A 17,600-nucleotide genomic window follows, 5' to 3' on the forward strand; every position below is an offset into this window, starting at 1 on the left:
CCAGGAGGTAGACAGCTGTGGGCTGGCGTGGGCCATAGCAAGTTAGTGCAAGGGCATGAACATTAAAAAAAAGGGCCAGAGCTTCAAATGTTCTGGGGTTCTATGAGGATTCGTGTGCTCCTAGAAGCAATGATGGGAGAGGTTTGGGGATTCGTTTGTATCCCATTGCCTTGGTCTATAGAGAATGTTACACAAACCTGATGATAGACCCATCACACCAGTGCATATGCTCATTTATTAGCTCTCCCACGCTGTCCAAGATGAAGGCCATCAGTGCAAGTTGCAGTAGCCAGATGTAAAAAGGGATTACAGGGTTGCCAGTTATACAGTCTCTTGATCCTGTGACAGTTAGATTTCAGTTTCTGCTTTTACCCGTGATGATTGTGTTTTGGATGGAAATAGAAAGCACTGTACCTGCCACCTAAGGCACTGGGGTCGATGTTTGAATAATACACATATTAGTTCTCCCAAGTAAGTGAATATATAGAACACTTCATTTGTGAATAAAAGGCACAATTTGTCTTAGAACTATTCTGTTTTCAAATTGTAAACACATGCAACATTAAATTTACTGGTTCTAGTTACACAGTTAAGGATGTATACACTGTATTATATATCTAATTATTTATTGTATTGGAAAGGGAGAGAGAGAGATATCTTCCAACTGCTGGATGGCTGTGACAGCTGGGGTAGGCCAGGCCGAAGCCAGGAGCTTGCAGCAGTTCTCCCATGTGAGTGTAGGGGCCCAAGTACCTGGATCACCTTCTGCTGCTTTCCCAGGCGCGCTGATAGGAAGCTGGATTGGAAGCAGAGCCCTCAGGACATGAGCCAATGCCCATGTAGAGTGCTAATATCGTAGGCAGTAACTCACTGAGCCATAAGTCCAGTCCCAACAAATAAGTGAAATGTTAGAAAGCAGAAATAGCTGAACTGAATTGTAACTGCCACATAAAAATAGAACTGAATTTAACTGCCAACTTTGTTCCAGCCAACGTGAGGTAGCCAGCATAACTCCTGAGAACAGTGATAGGCTCTATGGGAATTGAAGGACTGACTTGAGAGGGCTGCCTTTGGAATCTGGTCCTGTAGGTTTCAGCCATAGCTCTTCCCAGTGAGAAGAATGTTAAAGGGGAAAATCCTGCCAGAATAGTGCAACATGGCCTGAGTAAGAATCCTCTTTTTTTTGTAACTAGGAATAGAATATCAGTGTTAGGGAAATAGCTGAAGCAATATAAACACTAGAAAATATCGTTTTGTACTGCACTCAGTTGCTAGTAATTTGCTTAACCTGAATTTTTTTGTTATTGCCTTCTATTTTAAGAATAATGTTTACTTTTTACCTTGAAACTAACTCACAGTTTCCAGCTGTTATTGTCGTTAGTTGTGTCCGCCACCACCAACCTTTTCTGGTGACTTCCAAAATCAAAGAATTGGCCTTCCCAAATCTGTTTTAATTGTAATTCCTTAAAAAAAAATTAAGTTTCATTTTCCTTATTTGAAAGAGTTACAAAGAGAAGAGAAGGTAGAGATCTTCCATCCACCAGATCACTCCCCAAATGGCCACAACTGGCTAATCCTGTAGTGCCAGCATTCTATATGTCTGCTGGTTCATGTTCCAGCTGCTCCCTTTCCCATCCAGCTCTCTGCTTGTGGCCTGAGAAAGCAGTTGAGGACGGCCCAAGGCCTTGGGACCCTGCACCGCGTGGGAGACTGAGACGAAGCTCCTGGCACCTGGCTTCAGATTGGTTCAACTCCAGCTGTTGCAGCCATTTGGGAAGTGAACCAGCAGATGGAAGATCTTTCTGTCTCTCCTTCTGTGTGTAATCTTGCCTTCCCAATGAAAATAAATAAATAATTCTTAAAAATATCACAGGAGGGGCCCGGCAGCGTGGCCTAGTGGGTAAAGTCCTCGCCTTGAACGCCCCGAGATCCCATATGGGCGCTGGTTTTAATCCCGGCAGCTCCACTTCCCATCCAGCTCCCTGCTTGTGGCCTGGGAGGGCAGGAGAAGACGGCCCAAAGCTTTGGGACCTTGCACCCGCGTGGGAGACCCGGAAGAGGTTCCTGGTTCCCAGCTTCGGATCGGCGTGTACTGGCCGTTGTGGCTCACTTGGGGAGTGAATCATCGGACGGAAGATCTTCCTCTCTGTGTCTCTTCCTCTGTGTATATCTGATTGTAATAAAAAATGAATAAATCTTTAAAAAAAATTTTAAAAAATCACAGGAGAACAGGTTACAGACCAGAAGTAGTGATTGGCTTTGCACAATGGCAGTATTGTAGCCAATGAGGCTTATCCAGGACTCAGTTATTGCTAATAAGTAATGACTTATTCCGTGTGACTGCAGCACAGCATATGAGATTAGCAGCCAGATGGGACGATGGGAAGAAGTGAGCATCAGGGCCCATGTGGCGGTCACCAGAAGGCTGAGTGCCTGGTGTTGCGCTCATAATCCCTAAGAGGTAATCTTAAGATGCTAATGAGAGTCAGGTGCAATACCTTATCTGGTAACACTTTGGAAATTGGACAGTGCACAGGGATCATGATGCTGTCATATTATTATAAGTAACCTAATCTAAACATTTAAAATGTCATTCATTGCCCTCAAGTGAAATGCCATGGCTGAGGTTTCCTCTTACTTCGCTGCATTGTTTGTTTCTGACAGAATTTGCTCAGAAATAAACTATTAAATATTTGCCATGTTCAAACCATACAGCTGAAATGTTTTAAGGATTGGGGTCACTGGCAGTTCTTTTGGGTGTCCTGATTCTCAGCTGACTCATGCATTAGTGTTTATTGCCTACTGTGTGTCTACCATTGTGCTGGAAGCTTTATCCAAAAAATGAATAACTATAGGTCATGATTTATTAGTGATGTGAGTTCTTAATAAAGAACCAGGAAAATGCTAAAGAAAATTTTCTTTGCAAATCATCAGTGTAGACAGAGTGAAGTGCTCGTATCTGGAAAATTAATGAATGGAGACTCAAGAACAAAGAATGAACCTTGCAAGGAATGTGTTTTGGGGACCTGAGAAAGAAACACAGGATTGTGGAGGGGAGCCACTTAGCAGCATTTCAAGAACCCCTAAGTCATGACCATTCAGAGAAGAGGGGCTCATAGAAACCTCTCAACCTAATGGCCTCTAGTGTCCTTAGGCGGCAGAGGCCCAGGGCAGGGAGGATCCTGGTAGGTGGTAGAGCCTGAGCTGCACAGATCCAAATTAGTTCTTTTAAGACTTATTTGAAAGAAATTGTTAGACGGAGAGTTGCCACCCACTAGTTCACTGCCCAGGTGGCTATTATGGCCAGAGCTAGCCAAATGGGAATCAGAAGCTTCCTCAGGTCCCCACGCAAGCAATTGGAGCATCCTCTACTACTTTCCCAGGTACGTTAGCAGGGAGCTAGATCAGAAGTGGAGTAACTATGACTCAAATGTCACTGGTGGATTCCAACACTGCACACAATGTCTTTACCCACTACAGCACTTTGCTGGTCCCAAGTTAGTGCTTTTGATAAACTTTGATGTGTTAGGGGAGAATATAACATGTTACGAAAGCACTGGGATTTCATCTAGGAATTTGGAAGCACAGCGTTTGGACACTCATGCAACTTGATCTAAAATCTGATTCTGTCAAACTTCTTGAAAGGCAGATGGGGTGTGGGGCAGCAGAGCATATGAATGCAGTGACTTGAAGTGTACTAGGCTCACAGTTTATGGTTGAGATAAAGAATCAGATAGCAGAGAAAGACACCATTATGTTCACTATCCAATATCTTCCAAAGAGTGAGCAATCTGGAATGGAAGAGGAGACAGGATTAAACAGGATAGCATCAGTCAGTGAGGAATAATCTAAGGATGTGTTCCCAGCGAGTTATCCGGAACTGAGATTAGCACTGAATGTCTGCATTGGCAATTTGTGATCCCCCCGATGGGATCCAGATGTCCAGTTCTGGCGTTACAGCTCTGGAAAGCTACAAGGTCACACCTGTGGTCTCTGCAGTGTTCAGGTTCTTCTACCTTGATGTCCCCTCCTACCTGCAGCTTCTCATTGCTTTCATTGTTTGACCTAACAGTTTCTCACTGGCAAGTTCTGTGCATGGTTTCAATCTTTCTCTCTCTCTCCCCACATGTCTACTTCCTGATGACTCTGTCCTGATCTTTTTGTTGTCCTGATTTCCTGGACCCCTTTCCTCAGCCTTGTTATTGAGTGAACTCAATGAAAGAGTCTGGACTATGTCAGTTTCTGTAATTCTATTTTTCTCCACTGTTTCATTACCACATATCCTACAAAAGTTGAGTAAAAAGTACACATGTACTGTGAGAGAAGAAAGAAGGGTTTTGACTTGAGGTCTGTGAATGAATTACTGCATCTGCTTCACCTTGAACCATTACAATGTGCTTACCCAGAGGACAGTAGTGCAGCAGAATTACCCCTAGCAGAATGCGATGCAACTTTGTATGCTTACAGCAACCCCAGGAACATATTGCTTAATGTGTCTTCTCTCCATAAGAGTCATGACACAGCTGGCAAGTCATGAATTCATCTCTGTTTATGAAAGAACCCACACATAGTACTAGGCCTGTAACTTCCATCACTGTTACCTTGGGGTCAAGCCGCTGTATGACCTTCAGAGGTATATTTTTTTAAAAGAGTAACTGACATTGGCTGTGTATGTATTTTTTTCCTTTTTAGCACGAGGTAGAACTAACCTCGAACTCAGAGAGAAATTCATCCTGCCAGAGGGGGCATCCCAGGGAATGACCCCTTTCCGATCACGAGGCCGGAGGTCCAAACCATCTTCCCGGACAGCTTCCCCTACCCGCTCCAGCTCAAGTGCTAGTCAGAGTAACCACAGCTGCACATCCATGCCATCTTCTCCAGCCACCCCTGCCAGTGGTGCCAAGGTAAGAGCCATCTCTATCACAGCCTTCTTCCCAGCACACATCTTTGCAGGTAGCGGTTCATTGTTCACTGTAGCCTCTGAAAGAGGAGCATGGAAACACACGGTCTAGCCTCACCCTAGACCAAGAATGCCCAGGCCCTAGCATCACCCAAATAAGCGACTTTAAGGTGATCCTCTGGAACCTGAGAGAAGCATTTCTTTCCTTGTACTGCCAGTTTCAGTTTGAGCCCGTCCAGAAGAAATGATTTTGTAAATTCAAGTGCTGTGCCTTCCAGCTGGAGTTGACAATAGATTTGTTGTTAATGGTGGGTTATGTATGGAGAATGATGCCATTGCCTTTCTGCCTGGTCCCTCTCCTCCCATTGGACTGATGTGCATTTTATTTTGTTTTCTGTTCCTTTAAAATTTAGTGTCTTCTATTTATTTGTTTGGTTGTTTTTTGTTTTTATGTTCCAAATTTGCTTCCTTTCTGTTCCATTTTCACTTGTTGCCATCCTTCCCTTTGGATTTCCGTTTCACAGACTCCACTTCAGCTCTCTCGCTGTTATGACAAACCCTGGTTGGTAAACAGTAAAGCTGGCACCCCTGTCAGGGACAGCCATTATCCTGACCTCCAGCTGCCCAGCCCCGAGGTAGAGTATGGCTTTGCTGACTTATGGACACGATCAAGACAAGATCCTCGCTCATACCAAGAACTTGCCCGGCTCCTCTTCCCAACATGAGCCCCTGCTCTTTTCCATCTTTGTGGTGCTTGCTGGCAGAGCTGATTCATCTAGTCAAGTGTTTTCAGGGGGTTCTAACTCGATTTCACCAAAACTGGAGATGAATAAGAGATGCCTAAAACTAGATGGTTTTATATGAATGTCTTTAGAATAGTCACTTGGGATGGTAAGCAGTGGTTATTCTTGGTGGAGTATATATCAGCGTGATTTTTAACCAGGCCTCTTGGGATCTCCAATGTCAGATACACAGACGAGTTATGAACACTTGAAACTCAACTGTGGCGCATGCTCACCAGTGTTCTTTCTCTACTCAGATCAGTAGAACAGTTGGCACCACTTGCCCTGAGACGTCTCCCCAGGGTGGCTGGGATTGCCACACTCTTCCAAAGCATGGGTGCTGCCTGCCTCAGCCAAGCACAAGATTCCTGAACACTGCTCTGAAGCTCAAGAGTTTAACTTCTAAATTTCTTGGCTTAGTTGTTTGGGTTTTGTCACCTTGATTTGAACATACATGTCAGCAGTTAAGTATGTTCAAGTACCGCTGCTAAAATGCCCAAACACGTTGGGAAGAGCAGTGTTTCAGAAATAAAACACAGACTAACAGCTTGAACGGGAGCGGTACGATTTGCAGTCTAGCTCCTACTGGGCAGCACTGGGTTCTCGTGCCTCACAAAGATGAGCCTGACTCCTCTTGTAACACCTCCGTCAGAGAAACCACTGAGACACAAGAAGCCGGTGCTTGCCAAGCAACCGCTGCTTTGGGCTTCCTCCACTCCAAGGTGAAACTCAGATCAGCAGTGTGTCTGATTGAAAACGTGATTTGGAAACTATCAGTAAAACCCCAACATTCAACCTGCCCATCTAGCCTTTATTCCTTAATGGCTCCAGTTTCATGAAAATCGCAAAAGTTCTAAAATTGTAAATGTTTAAATCTGAAGATCAAATTCTCATACAATTCCAGTAGATCAGCCTTTTTGTTTGGTCTTAAGGTTTTATCTTTTGTTTCATTTCATTTTGAGTTTACATCTTTGCTCGTTTATTGGTGCTGCATAGCCAGGCCACATCCCGACCTGGAACCCTAGCCTGGGCTGGTCTCCCCAGCAGCCATGCTGAGGACCCATGGCTTCTGAAACTGGTGCCCTGCTCCTGGGTGGGCCAGGAGTGTGCACGGGAACATTAATCACTTTCTGTCGCTTTGCTTTTGCTTTACACGTTAAAGAAATAGAAACACAAGGACATGGATCACTTGACTCTTTAATCTCAACATTTTAAAGGTCCTGGAAAACAGTTTACACATTTATTTAAAAAAAAAAATCACCCTGTGGGGAGCTTGAGTGATATTTACAAGAGATTTAAAATACTCTTTCACCAAATTAAGTCTACTGTCCAAAAGGAAAAAAAAAACCCTGAGCCCCCTCTGGCAGTGGCAGCAGCGATGGGCAGCTCTCCCCAGCTGGGAAGATGCCTGCTTCCCTCACTGCCTCAGGGATAGAGGTCAGAGCAGTATTTGAATCTCTATTAAATACATGCAGTAAACTTCACAGTTGGAATTTCAAACCCCAAAATATTGATACCTAGTATTATCTGAATTTTTGTTTTTGCTCATTCACTGTAATTCTGATTGCTTATAATGATTGTAATCTTACCATATGAGGATTCCCCTCCCCCCAGGTCTAATGGAAATTTGTTAGCAAAACAAAGGTTTTGCAAGACGTTTTAAAAATCTAAGTTAACTTTGAAGAATCATGAAACACAGGACAACCTAGGACACTTTCAAAATAAATATTTGTTTTCCTGGACTCTTAATTTGTTTTTCACTTGGTCAGATTCAAGAGCCCTAAGTAGACCTCTTAAAATTAAATTTATATCAATGATTTTACTGGGTAAATATGACCTTTTAATTTTCTTTTCAAGGTTATTCCATCAACAGGCAGCAAACTGAAACGACCAACACCGACTTTTCATTCTAGTCGAACATCCCTTGCTGGTGACACTAGCAATAGTTCATCCCCAGCCTCCACAGGTGCCAAAACTAACCGGGCAGGTAAGTGTCTGTCCCATGACCTGTGTGTTGGGCTGATGACCGGGGACGGCCAGGCTAAGCCTTTGGAGACAGCAACCTGTCAGCTGTGTGTCACTGCTCCACCAAAAGAACCAGCAGAGAGGCACACCTGCCTGGTGAGCTCTGAGCTCGCCTCCATGGCTGCAGCCAGACCAGAAACTGTCACATCAGAGAGGACGCGGAAGGGAAGAAAGGGCTTTCCGAGCTCAAGATCAGCCAGCTGTGAAGTGGCTGATGGCACTGATTTCCTGACGCCATGTACTGACTGGCTGCTGGTGACAGACAGCATAGGGGGAGGGCTCATCTGCACACCTGCTCATGTTCCTCTCAGGCACCCAGGAGTGTCACATGGGTCCCATCATCTCACCCCTGCTCTCAGGATGCCCATGCAGGAGCCCTGCACTCCGTGCCAAGGAAGTGAGCAGCCCCGCTCGATCCACGCTGGGTGCTGCTGGTAGAAACTGCTTTCCACTTGTCAGGGGCATTGCTGGGAGAACTGTAGGCCGAAGGAGGCTGCAGCAGCTTCTGTCAAGATGAGAAAAGGCTGGCATGTGCCCAGAGCCACACAGTGTATCAGGTGGTATTAGGATCAGAATCCTGGCCTCTGGGCACTTCCTCCCCTACTCCTGTGCTGTGCCTGTTAAGTTGTTTGCTTTAATTCTTGATTTCCAGACCCTAAAAAGTCAGCCAGTCGCCCCGGAAGTCGGGCTGGGAGTCGGGCAGGGAGTCGAGCCAGCAGCCGACGAGGGAGTGACGCCTCTGACTTTGACCTCTTGGAGACCCAGTCGGCTTGTTCAGACACCTCCGAAAGCAGCGCTGCAGGGGGCCAGGGCGGCTCCAGGAGGGGGCTCAGCAAGCCTTCCAAAATCCCCACCATGTCCAAGAAGACCACCACTGCCTCCCCCAGGACTCCGGGTCCCAAGCGATAACACTGTACAAGCACCCCAAGCCACTCTCCACTTTGAATCCTGCTCCATACATTGGGTGTATATTTATTCTGAATGGGAGAAGTTATATTGTTAAAAGTGTAAAAGAATAATTGTGTTATGAAGCTGCCTTATTTTTTTCTTTTTGTAAGTTACTATTTTCATGTGAATATTTATGTAGATAAAATTTGCCTCCTGGTAACCCTATGATGAATGGGGCCCAGAAATGAAATATTTGATGCAAACAAGTGAAAAGGTCAAAATATGAATGTGTATTAAAGAAAAAAAAAGCCTCTGGGGTTTCTGCGCGGTGCAGGGTTGTAAACCTGCTTTATCTTTTAGGATTATTCCTAAATGCATCTTCTTTATAAATTTGACTTGCTGTCTCAGCAAGAGAAATTATATTAAAAAAAATAATAAGAATCCTGCAGTGTTTAAGGAACTCTTTTTTTTTTTTAATCACAGACACCTCAAAGAACTGAGGGAGAGGGCACTTATAATTGCTTTTTCCATTGTTTCAATGTTGTGTGATTTTAGCTCAAGAGAGGGAACTTTGCACATGACATGGCAGAAGGAGCTCATGGCAATACTGTCTCGGAATACTGTCTCAGTACTGGCTGTTTACAGGACGAATAGCTGCTAGCATTCAGGGGTAAATGTAACTGTTCAAAAAAACGTCACAACACTAGGATTTTTAAACTGATTTATAACTTCCCAGCCAGCCTGGCCACCACTAACTCCTGGGCTCACCGGGACCCATGCCCTTGGCAAGGGAGACTCCTTGGTGGCATTGTGAATCACAGATGTGCTTTTCTGCATTTTTTGCTATTTATTAAATGGTCGATCAACTTCCCACAAACTGAGGAATAAGTCCCACAAACTGATTCTGAAAATATGGACTTAAGGGCAGACACTTGCTCGTCCTTCCCACGGAGTTCACCAGCACACCTGTTACCCAGTCTCGTTTGCTGCCGTCTTTCCGTGAGTGATGAAATCCACTGACCAAGTGACCGTGAAGAGGGGCTGTCCGGGGATCCTGTTTTTTAGCTGCTGTTACTCTTCAGCTCCGACCATGTTGCTGTGTGATTATCTCAATTGGTTTTAATTGAGGCAGAAATTGAAGCTCTACCAATGAACTGTTTAAAAACAAGACACACTTTTTGTATTAAAATTGCTTGCAGTAACAAATGTTTGTATTTGCTGATTTTTCTTCTCAACTGTTATTTAAATGTCACCCTGGGGTATATAATAGTGTTGTAGGTGCTTTAAATGCATTATTCAAATATCTCAAAGGATAAATTATGCAGTTAATAGATTTTTCTTGTATATTCTTATCCTTGTTAATTTTGTTTCTCATGGCAACAAACAACCTAGATATCGCTAACATAAATATGTAGGGTATTGTCCCACTCAGATGATAAATATCACTAAGAAGATTGTTGTATAGGAAGTCACACAAACGGCTGGTGTTTGAGAGCATGGGGACAGCTTGCTGCTGGCTGGCAACATTCCTGGCCAACATTCTGAGGCACAGACAGCACCTGCGGAGAAGCTGGGATAGCAAAGGAATGAGAGTGGTTTCTCCGGTACTGTAGACCCAGGAGAGGTCTCATGTGGGCCTTGCGTCCTGTCTTCTGCCCACTCAAGCCTGGCCCTCGGGGTTTCCTGGCTGTATAAGGGTTGCAGCCACCTCTACCAGCAGGGAAGGGTCGGAGAACCGGAGCGTGCTCAGGACGCAGGCCGCTGTGTGCCTGAGCACTGGGCCTTCCTCCTTCCGTGGCACCAGAGTCCCGCAGGATCAGTGCCTGTTGGCCAGAGCTGACGGAGATCAGACGTCCGCAGCCTGGTGGGCTCTGAAGGAACCCCTGCTCACCTGCAGCTGCCAGAATTTAATGTTGCATGCATTTTTTCACCCACATCCTCTCCACCCTCTAGGCCACCTGGCAATGGGCCACACTGAGATTTGTGTGGCCTTCATCATTTCAGAGTGTAGAATGCAGTCATTGTGTTTTCTTTGTAAGATTTATTTTATTGGAGAGTCAGAGTGAAGGAGAGACAGGAAGATCTTCCACCGACTGGTTCACTCCCCAAGTAGCCACAATGGTCAGTACTGAGCCGATCTGAAGCCAGGAGGCTCTTCACATCTCACGTGCAGGTGCGGGGTCCCAAGGCTTTAGGTCATCCTCCGCTGCTTTCCTAGGCCACAAGCAGGGAGCTGGAAGGCAGTGGCCCTGAAGGGTTCTGTTGATAGTAACACCTACAGAAAATTGATCTGCCAATGGATGCGTGCAACACTAGGTAGGAGATAGATGGGTGCCAGAAAAAAGATCAGCATCTCTGAGAGAAATGCTAAACAAGGAATGAAAAACTTGTGTGTGTCTGTTGGGACTTTGAACGACGAAGTAACAGTAGCAGGCACATACTGAATGCTTGCTTTCCCCAGCATTGGTGCCAAGTGCTGTATATCCTAGACTTCCTCATTCAACACCCAGCATAATTCTGTGGTCCTGAAAACCACCCCTCTCATCCGCCCGGAGGGAAGCAGCATCTTGTCCTGCCCAGGTCTCCCAGCTGTGATTGGCAAAGCCCTTGTTTGGATGCCACTTTCTCTAAGTTTCCCCACCTCAGTTCCCTTCTGGTTTGGTGTTTAGGAATTCCACTTACATGTGACCTGCCCCCTCTGTCCAGCTCCTCCTCCACCCTGGTGTGCACTTCTTGCTGTCCTTCCATGGGAGCACAGCTTTAACACCATCTTTGGAGGTGACTGTTCACTGGTTCATCCTTGTTGAGCAGGGGCCGCTCAGGATGGGGACCCTGTCAGCATCGTCTCCGGCTTGGGATGCGGCACAGGGCAGCCAAGTGGTTGCTGCCAAACTGGATCACAGGTGGGGCCCCTACAATGGCTGAAACCTGCCTTGAAGGTTCAAGGGCACGCAGAGCCATGAGCAGAGAACTTGTCGGTTCACAAGAGAACAGTGATTGCCATACTAAGAAGCTGGTCAGCCTTAACATGACACCCCAGAGATCTGAGGTCCCAGCTGATGCAAGAGGGGGGCTGCAGAGGGATGTCCAGGGGTGCAGAGAGAATGTACAGGAGGGATGACATTCAGAGATCGCCACGCTGACAAGGGTCAGCCCCATTCACTGTGCCCCACCTCAGTCCCCAACCCCTGTAGATTCAGCCTCCTACACGGCATTGTTGCCTGTCCTTCCACCCAAGACAGTTTCTGCAATCCAGTGCGGACTCTGCTCCCAGTTCAGCTTGCTGCTAATGTCTACACTGGGAAACAATAGGTGATGGCTCAAGTTGTTTGGGTCCCTGCCCAAATGGGAGACTTGCAAGGAATTTTCAGTTCCTGGCTTCTGCCTGGCCAGGTCCCAGCAGATGAAAACTAACTCTCTCTCTTTGTCTCTCTCTCATGCATTTCACATTTAAAACATAAAGGAAAGCCATTAACATGTAATTTAGGTAGGCATCATACACTTATTTGCAGGTTTGCCCTTTTTAAAAGATTGATTTATTAGGAAAGGTCAGGGAGGAATCTTCAACTACTGGTTCACTTGCCCAAACACATGCAGCAGGCAGGGCTGGTGCAAGCTGAAGCCAGGAGCCTGGAACTCTACCCAGGTCTACCATGTGAGTGCAGAGACTAAATACCTAAGCCATCTCCCACTGTTTTCCCAGATGTATCTGCAGGGAGCTGGATTGGAAGTGGCCCTAGCATTTGATCTTGAATCCACCATAATCATTTCGTGCCCAGGGCCCTCGCCCACCCCGAGAGGCCCTTTATGTCTGGTGTCAGTCAAAGCTCCGCTGTACAGCTAACCTGTCCTCCTTGCCTACTTGCCTGGACTAGCGCCACCTGCATGTCACCTGGGGGTAGAAGTCCTCACCTTGCATGCGCTGGGATCCCATATGGGTGCCGGTTCACATGCCCCACTTTCCATCCAACTCCCTGCTTGTGGCCTGGGAAAGCCAAAGCCTTGGGACCCTACACCCGCGTGGGAGACCCGAAAGAGGCTCCTGACTCCTGTCTTCGGATGGGCTCAGAGTGAACCAGCAGATGGAAGATCTTTCTCTGTCTCCCCTTCTGTCTGTATATATGACTTATCAATAAAAAAAAAATGTAAAAAAGAACTAGTAGTGGAAGGTAGGTGATACCAGCCCTAACACACACACACACACACACACACACACCCCACCACCACCACCACCACCATCACCACCACCCCTCGCCAGCAACGCTTCCTGCCGCTTACCTCTCCTGTCTCCCAGGCCAGGTTCTTCAAGCCTTTCCCGCGCAGTCTAGGGCACAACAGAATCAAGGTGGGGAAAAAAGTGTGCTGCGTCTCCGCGAGGATTACTCTCCTGCGAGCCGCAGGGGCCCGTGATACCCAGAAGACGCTCAAAAGGGGGCTCCGGGGATTGGTGGGGGACCCACGGCTCCCTGGAAACTGGAGACGAGAAGCAGGAGGTGGATGTGCGCTTCCCGTGCGGTAAGGTCATTCCGGAACCCGCACAGCGCTCCGCAAGAGGCTACGGGGTCGACCCCACCACCACCACCAGGGCACCGCCTGGGAGCAAGCGGGTTCCAGGTGGGCGCGCGGGGAGGAGTCCCTGAGTAGCTCGCAGCATCACACCCAAGGGAGGCGAGCCGGCCCTGGGAGGCAGGGGAGCGGGTTGCGCCCCTGAAAGAAAGCGCGCCACCCTCGGACCCAGCCCTGCCCAGCCCCACCCGGACGTGCAGACTGGGCCGCTGGGCCTCGGCAGGCGGGTTCCCTCCCCCACACCCGGATCAGACGCCGGCCTCGGCTAGGGCGCCCTGAAGGATGGCAGAACACATGCTTCCAGGGCGGCCCCGCAACCCTACTGAGGTCTCCAGACCCAGAGCCGCCCCCCATAGTGTAAACAGCGGCTGCGAACACGGCGTGGATCCTAGGGCGGCGTGGATCCCTGACCACGCTGATCCTCCGCAGTGCACACTCCTGACCCTGACCGTCCACACCCACCTGGGAATGGCCACCACCGGCCATGCCTGCTGCCAGCAGGATCCCCTCCCGAGCGTGGGTTCCGCACGTCGGTCCTGCCCTTGCTCTCTCATTGGTTCGCCCTGGCTGGGGCGCGGCCAGGAAAAAGCAGATGGCAGGGCCGGCTGAGGCCACTGGAGGTCCGCGCCGCGGGATCGCCGGCACAGCCCCAGCAGACCTGGTCCCTTTAGGGACTGGCGACAGCAGCACCTCAGACGCATTCTCTAACCTAGGGGGCGGCGGCCGCATCCACACAGTCCCAAGCCGAGACAGGTGCCGCGGGGGCACCGCGTCCCCGAGTACCACCGGCCATAGAGCCTAGTCCCCGCTCGCCATCGGGGCAGTCCCGGGTCCCGCCGCGGAGCCGATGCACGCCCGCTGAGCACCCAGCCCGGCGCGCCATGGCCGCGCTCCCCGGCCGCTCTGGCTCCTGGGCCTGGCACTGTGCACCCTGGGCGGCGGCCCCGGCCCGCGCCCCCCGCCCGGCTGTCCCCAGCGTCGTCTGGGCACGCGCGAGCGCCGCGACATGCAGCGCGAGATCCTGGCGGTGCTCGGGCTGCCCGGGCGGCCCCGGCCCCGCGCACCACCCGCCGCCTCCCGGCTGCCCGCGTCGGCGCCGCTCTTCATGCTGGACCTGTATCGTGCCATGGCCCGCGACGACGACGACGACGCCGGGCCCCCTGAGCGGCGCCTGGGCCGCGCGGACCTGGTCATGAGTTTCGTCAACATGGGTGAGTGCGGGCCCCGCGGTGACAGAGCTGACGCGGCTGAGTGTGCAGGTGCCCGCCCCCGCCCCGGGACCCTTCCTGGAGTGAAGGCCCCCTGCGGGGAGTCTCTGGACACCACCAGGCCCTGGCCCTAACGGGAACCGCAGGTGACACACTCCTAGGCAGGGAAGTGAGGGTCTGGGGGCGGAAGGGTTCCTTGAAGTGCAGAGGGGACTGGGGACTCCCTGGGCTGCATCCGCCCAGACCCCAGACCCCAGGAGGAAGGATTCAGCCATGAGACCCACCTGGCTGCACCAGGAAGACAGGCTGGTCCTGGGAAGACGGCTGAGTAAACAGGCTGGGATGCTGGCGCTGCGATAAGCCAAGAGGAGGAGAGGGACAAAGGTCAGGGTGAAGCTGTGGTCACATCCTGGAGGTGACCCTGAGCTGCCCCAGGCTCTCCCACTGCAGAGCCCCGAGCCTGGGGATGGGGTGCACGCTCAGGGATCAGGGAAGGAAGGCGTGGGTGCTCCGTGTGGGTCAGCAGCTGAGGTCTTGTGCTCCTGGGCCCCAGCACCCTGGCCCTGGCCTGTGGGAGGGTCCAGGCTGGGCATGACCACCAGGGGCAGCCTGGACCCTCCTCCCAGGCACAGCCCAGTCTTTGCTCTCTGCGGGCATTTCCCTCCACTCCTCAGAGCCTTTGCTCCCCAAATGCTCACTCTGTCCTTTCTTCTTTATTCTGGAGACCTAAGCACTTCCTGCACTCCCCACCCCTCTTATTCCTTCTGTGGCTGCACTGGGCAAAAGCAGGGGTCCAGGGGTCCCGGGGTCCCATGGGCCATAGTCATCCTGGGTGGTGTAGGGGTGGGACAGAGAGCAGGGAAGGAACTCTTGTCTTGGCTACCAGCCTCCCCTACCCTGCACTGTGTGAAATCTTCCCGGGACCCTGTTAGCAGCTGGGGTCTTCACGCCACCCAGCTGAGGCTTGGGAGGTGGCAGCCCCCCGTCCCGCCCCGGAATGGCACAGGTTCCATGTGGTCGAGCTGGGACAGCCCAGGTCATCAGCTGCACACCTGGTCCTTCCTGAGGTGATGTCAGGCTTGCAGTGTGGGTGGAGGCAGCTCTCTGAGGGGCTTGAGCAGAGGAACTCCATGAAGGAAGCTGCAGTGCCAGTCTCCAGCTGTTTGTTTCCTGCACTAAGGGCCTCTCCTGCCCCAGGTCGGAGCTATGGCGGGCTGAGGAGACCCAGTGTCAGGCCTAGGAGGGGGCCAGGGGGCTATGGATGCCACCTTCCTGGGTAGAGATGGGGAGACCGTGGGTGGATCTGGGAGTGCACCTCGGAGGGGGCGCAGGAAGAGCTGTGGATGGAGCTGCCCAGCAGAGTGTGAGTCATGGCCTAGACCACGTCCTGCTTCCCTGGTGTCTCCTGGCCCCGGGCGCTCCCTAGTGGGAGCTGCTGCTCTGACCTGGGCAGGACCCTCCCCTGCTGTGTGCTCAGGCTCCCTGAGCCTTGGGTCCCCCAGATCTGACCTGAGGCTGTTACCTAACCGGTTGATGGAGGAGCAGAAAGCCAGCCTCTCCTCCATCCCTTGGAGGGGGAGCCTAGGCCTGCTGGCTTCTGGCCGCATCCCTCCCAGCTCTGCCCAGCCTATCTGTGGATGGGAAGGGATGTGTGGATTCTTGGCCACACACGGAACCCAGAATCAGCCTAAAACCCAACCCGAGGTGTTCCTACTGCTTTTTAGGGTAAAAATCTACCCTTGGACCATTCATGGATTTTGTATTAATCCTTCAGTCCAAGCCTCATTTGCCAGTCTCATTCCATGGGCTTGGAGGGCCACATGCAGGTGACCTCCCTGCCTCTGACCCCCCCATTCCCAGCTTCTTCCCCTGCCATCCGTGTGTGCGTCATCAGGATCTGGGACCCTGCAGCTTCCCCAGCTCAGCTGTGTCCAGGGAGGCCGGGCTGCAGGCGGGCATCAGGGCCTTCCCACGGGGCTGCGTTCCTGCCACCAGCAGCACGAGGCTCTTGTGGAGGCAGGGTGGGCCTGTGCTGGGTAGGACTGCGGCTGCACAGAGGCTCACACGCACACACGGGGCCTCCCACGCTCTTGGAGGCCCAGGCCCCAGCAGCCCCTTGGGGTCTAATAGCAGCGTCCTTGCTGTGGCATCCACGCCCACACCCAGGCTTCCAGGCCTGCTGCCTCCAGCTCCACCTCTGCTATCGGCCCCATCTGGCTCCTGTGTCTGCCTGGCCCCTGCTCGCTGAGCCTGGGGCATCTCACAGCTCTCCCGCCACTGTGGGTGGGGTGTCTGTGAGGAGCACAAGGCGGGATTGACAGCGCCTGACTGTGCCTGGGTGGCTGTGCACTCCAGATGGAGAGCCTTGTTGTGGGCTGTGGAGCTGATTTACACTCCTTGAGCTGATCACTCAGGAATCAGGCCTAAGGCAGTAGCACCTAGCCTTTGCAGATTCATTGGCGTCCTATTGTCCTGTTGATGGGCTTGGGGGAAAGAGGAGACAATATGGTAATAAAGAGGCTTGTGGAGGACGGCTCGAGGAGACGGCTCCCAGCACTTGTAACACCATCATGGTCTCCGTGTGTCGGTGCTTTTCGCTCGGACATTCGTCGTGCCTACTACGCCCGGCTCAGCTAGCCGTGACAAATGGCGCCGTAACGTGGGGCATGGCACAGCGCAAAGGACGTCCGAGGGACCCCTGGAACTATGAAGGTAAGGAATTAGGAATTAAGGAATTTTGAATTAAGAATTCGGAATTTGGGAATTCTGCAGGGGCATAACTGATTTAATCCCCAGACCCTCTCCCTGTGCTAGGGCACGAGGGACAATCTGAGGGACCCCTGGAACTCTGGAGGGGCAAATTAATCTCATCCCCAGACCTTCTCCCCGTTCAGGGGCATGAGGGACAATCTGAGGGACCCCAGAAATCCAGAGGCAAGTTTAGGATTTAACTCTAGAGGGGCATAATTAATTTCATCCCCAGACCTTCTCCCCGTCTTGGGACACGAGGGACAATCTGAGGGACCCCGGAAATCTAGAGGCAGGTTTTATAATTTTTGCAGGGGCATAAGTAAAATTTATCATGGGGCAAGAACTCTCTAAAATGCAGGTAATTAAGGGAATCCGAGATCTGCTCCAGTCACTAGGCACCGACACTAAGCTTAAGGCCTCGCAGAGTTTTTTTGAAACTGTCTGCGACGTATTCCCATGGTTTGCTTTCATTGTAGTCAT

General features: G+C 50.7%; 2 protein-coding genes across 11 annotated transcripts in view; both read left to right on the forward strand.

Annotated features, from left to right (window-relative positions):
• The window catches only part of MACF1 (microtubule actin crosslinking factor 1), a 388,597-nt gene extending 378,796 nt beyond the window's left edge, over window positions 1-9,801 (forward strand). For 8 of the 10 annotated variants that reach the window (XM_058679238.1, XM_058679275.1, XM_058679268.1 and 5 more), the window contains 4 exons: window positions 4,693-4,904; window positions 5,425-5,535; window positions 7,540-7,669; window positions 8,360-9,801. In XM_058679238.1, coding sequence (XP_058535221.1) covers window positions 4,693-4,904; window positions 5,425-5,535; window positions 7,540-7,669; window positions 8,360-8,616 — 710 coding nt within the window. In that variant the 3' untranslated portion in view covers window positions 8,617-9,801. The remainder of the gene's footprint in view (window positions 1-4,692; window positions 4,905-5,424; window positions 5,536-7,539; window positions 7,670-8,359) is intronic. The other 2 variants (XM_058679296.1, XM_058679290.1) reach the window with 1 other exon arrangement.
• A 3,844-nt stretch (window positions 9,802-13,645) lies between these two features.
• Window positions 13,646-17,600, forward strand: part of LOC131477953 (bone morphogenetic protein 8B-like) — a 92,788-nt gene continuing 88,833 nt past the window's right edge. Inside the window, 2 exon segments of the mRNA XM_058680404.1 lie at window positions 13,646-13,914; window positions 14,032-14,372. Of these exon segments, the coding sequence (XP_058536387.1) occupies window positions 13,646-13,914; window positions 14,032-14,372 (610 nt within the window).

Source organism: Ochotona princeps, chromosome 2, assembly GCF_030435755.1.
Source record: "Ochotona princeps isolate mOchPri1 chromosome 2, mOchPri1.hap1, whole genome shotgun sequence".
NCBI classification, from domain to species: Eukaryota; Metazoa; Chordata; class Mammalia; order Lagomorpha; family Ochotonidae; genus Ochotona; species Ochotona princeps.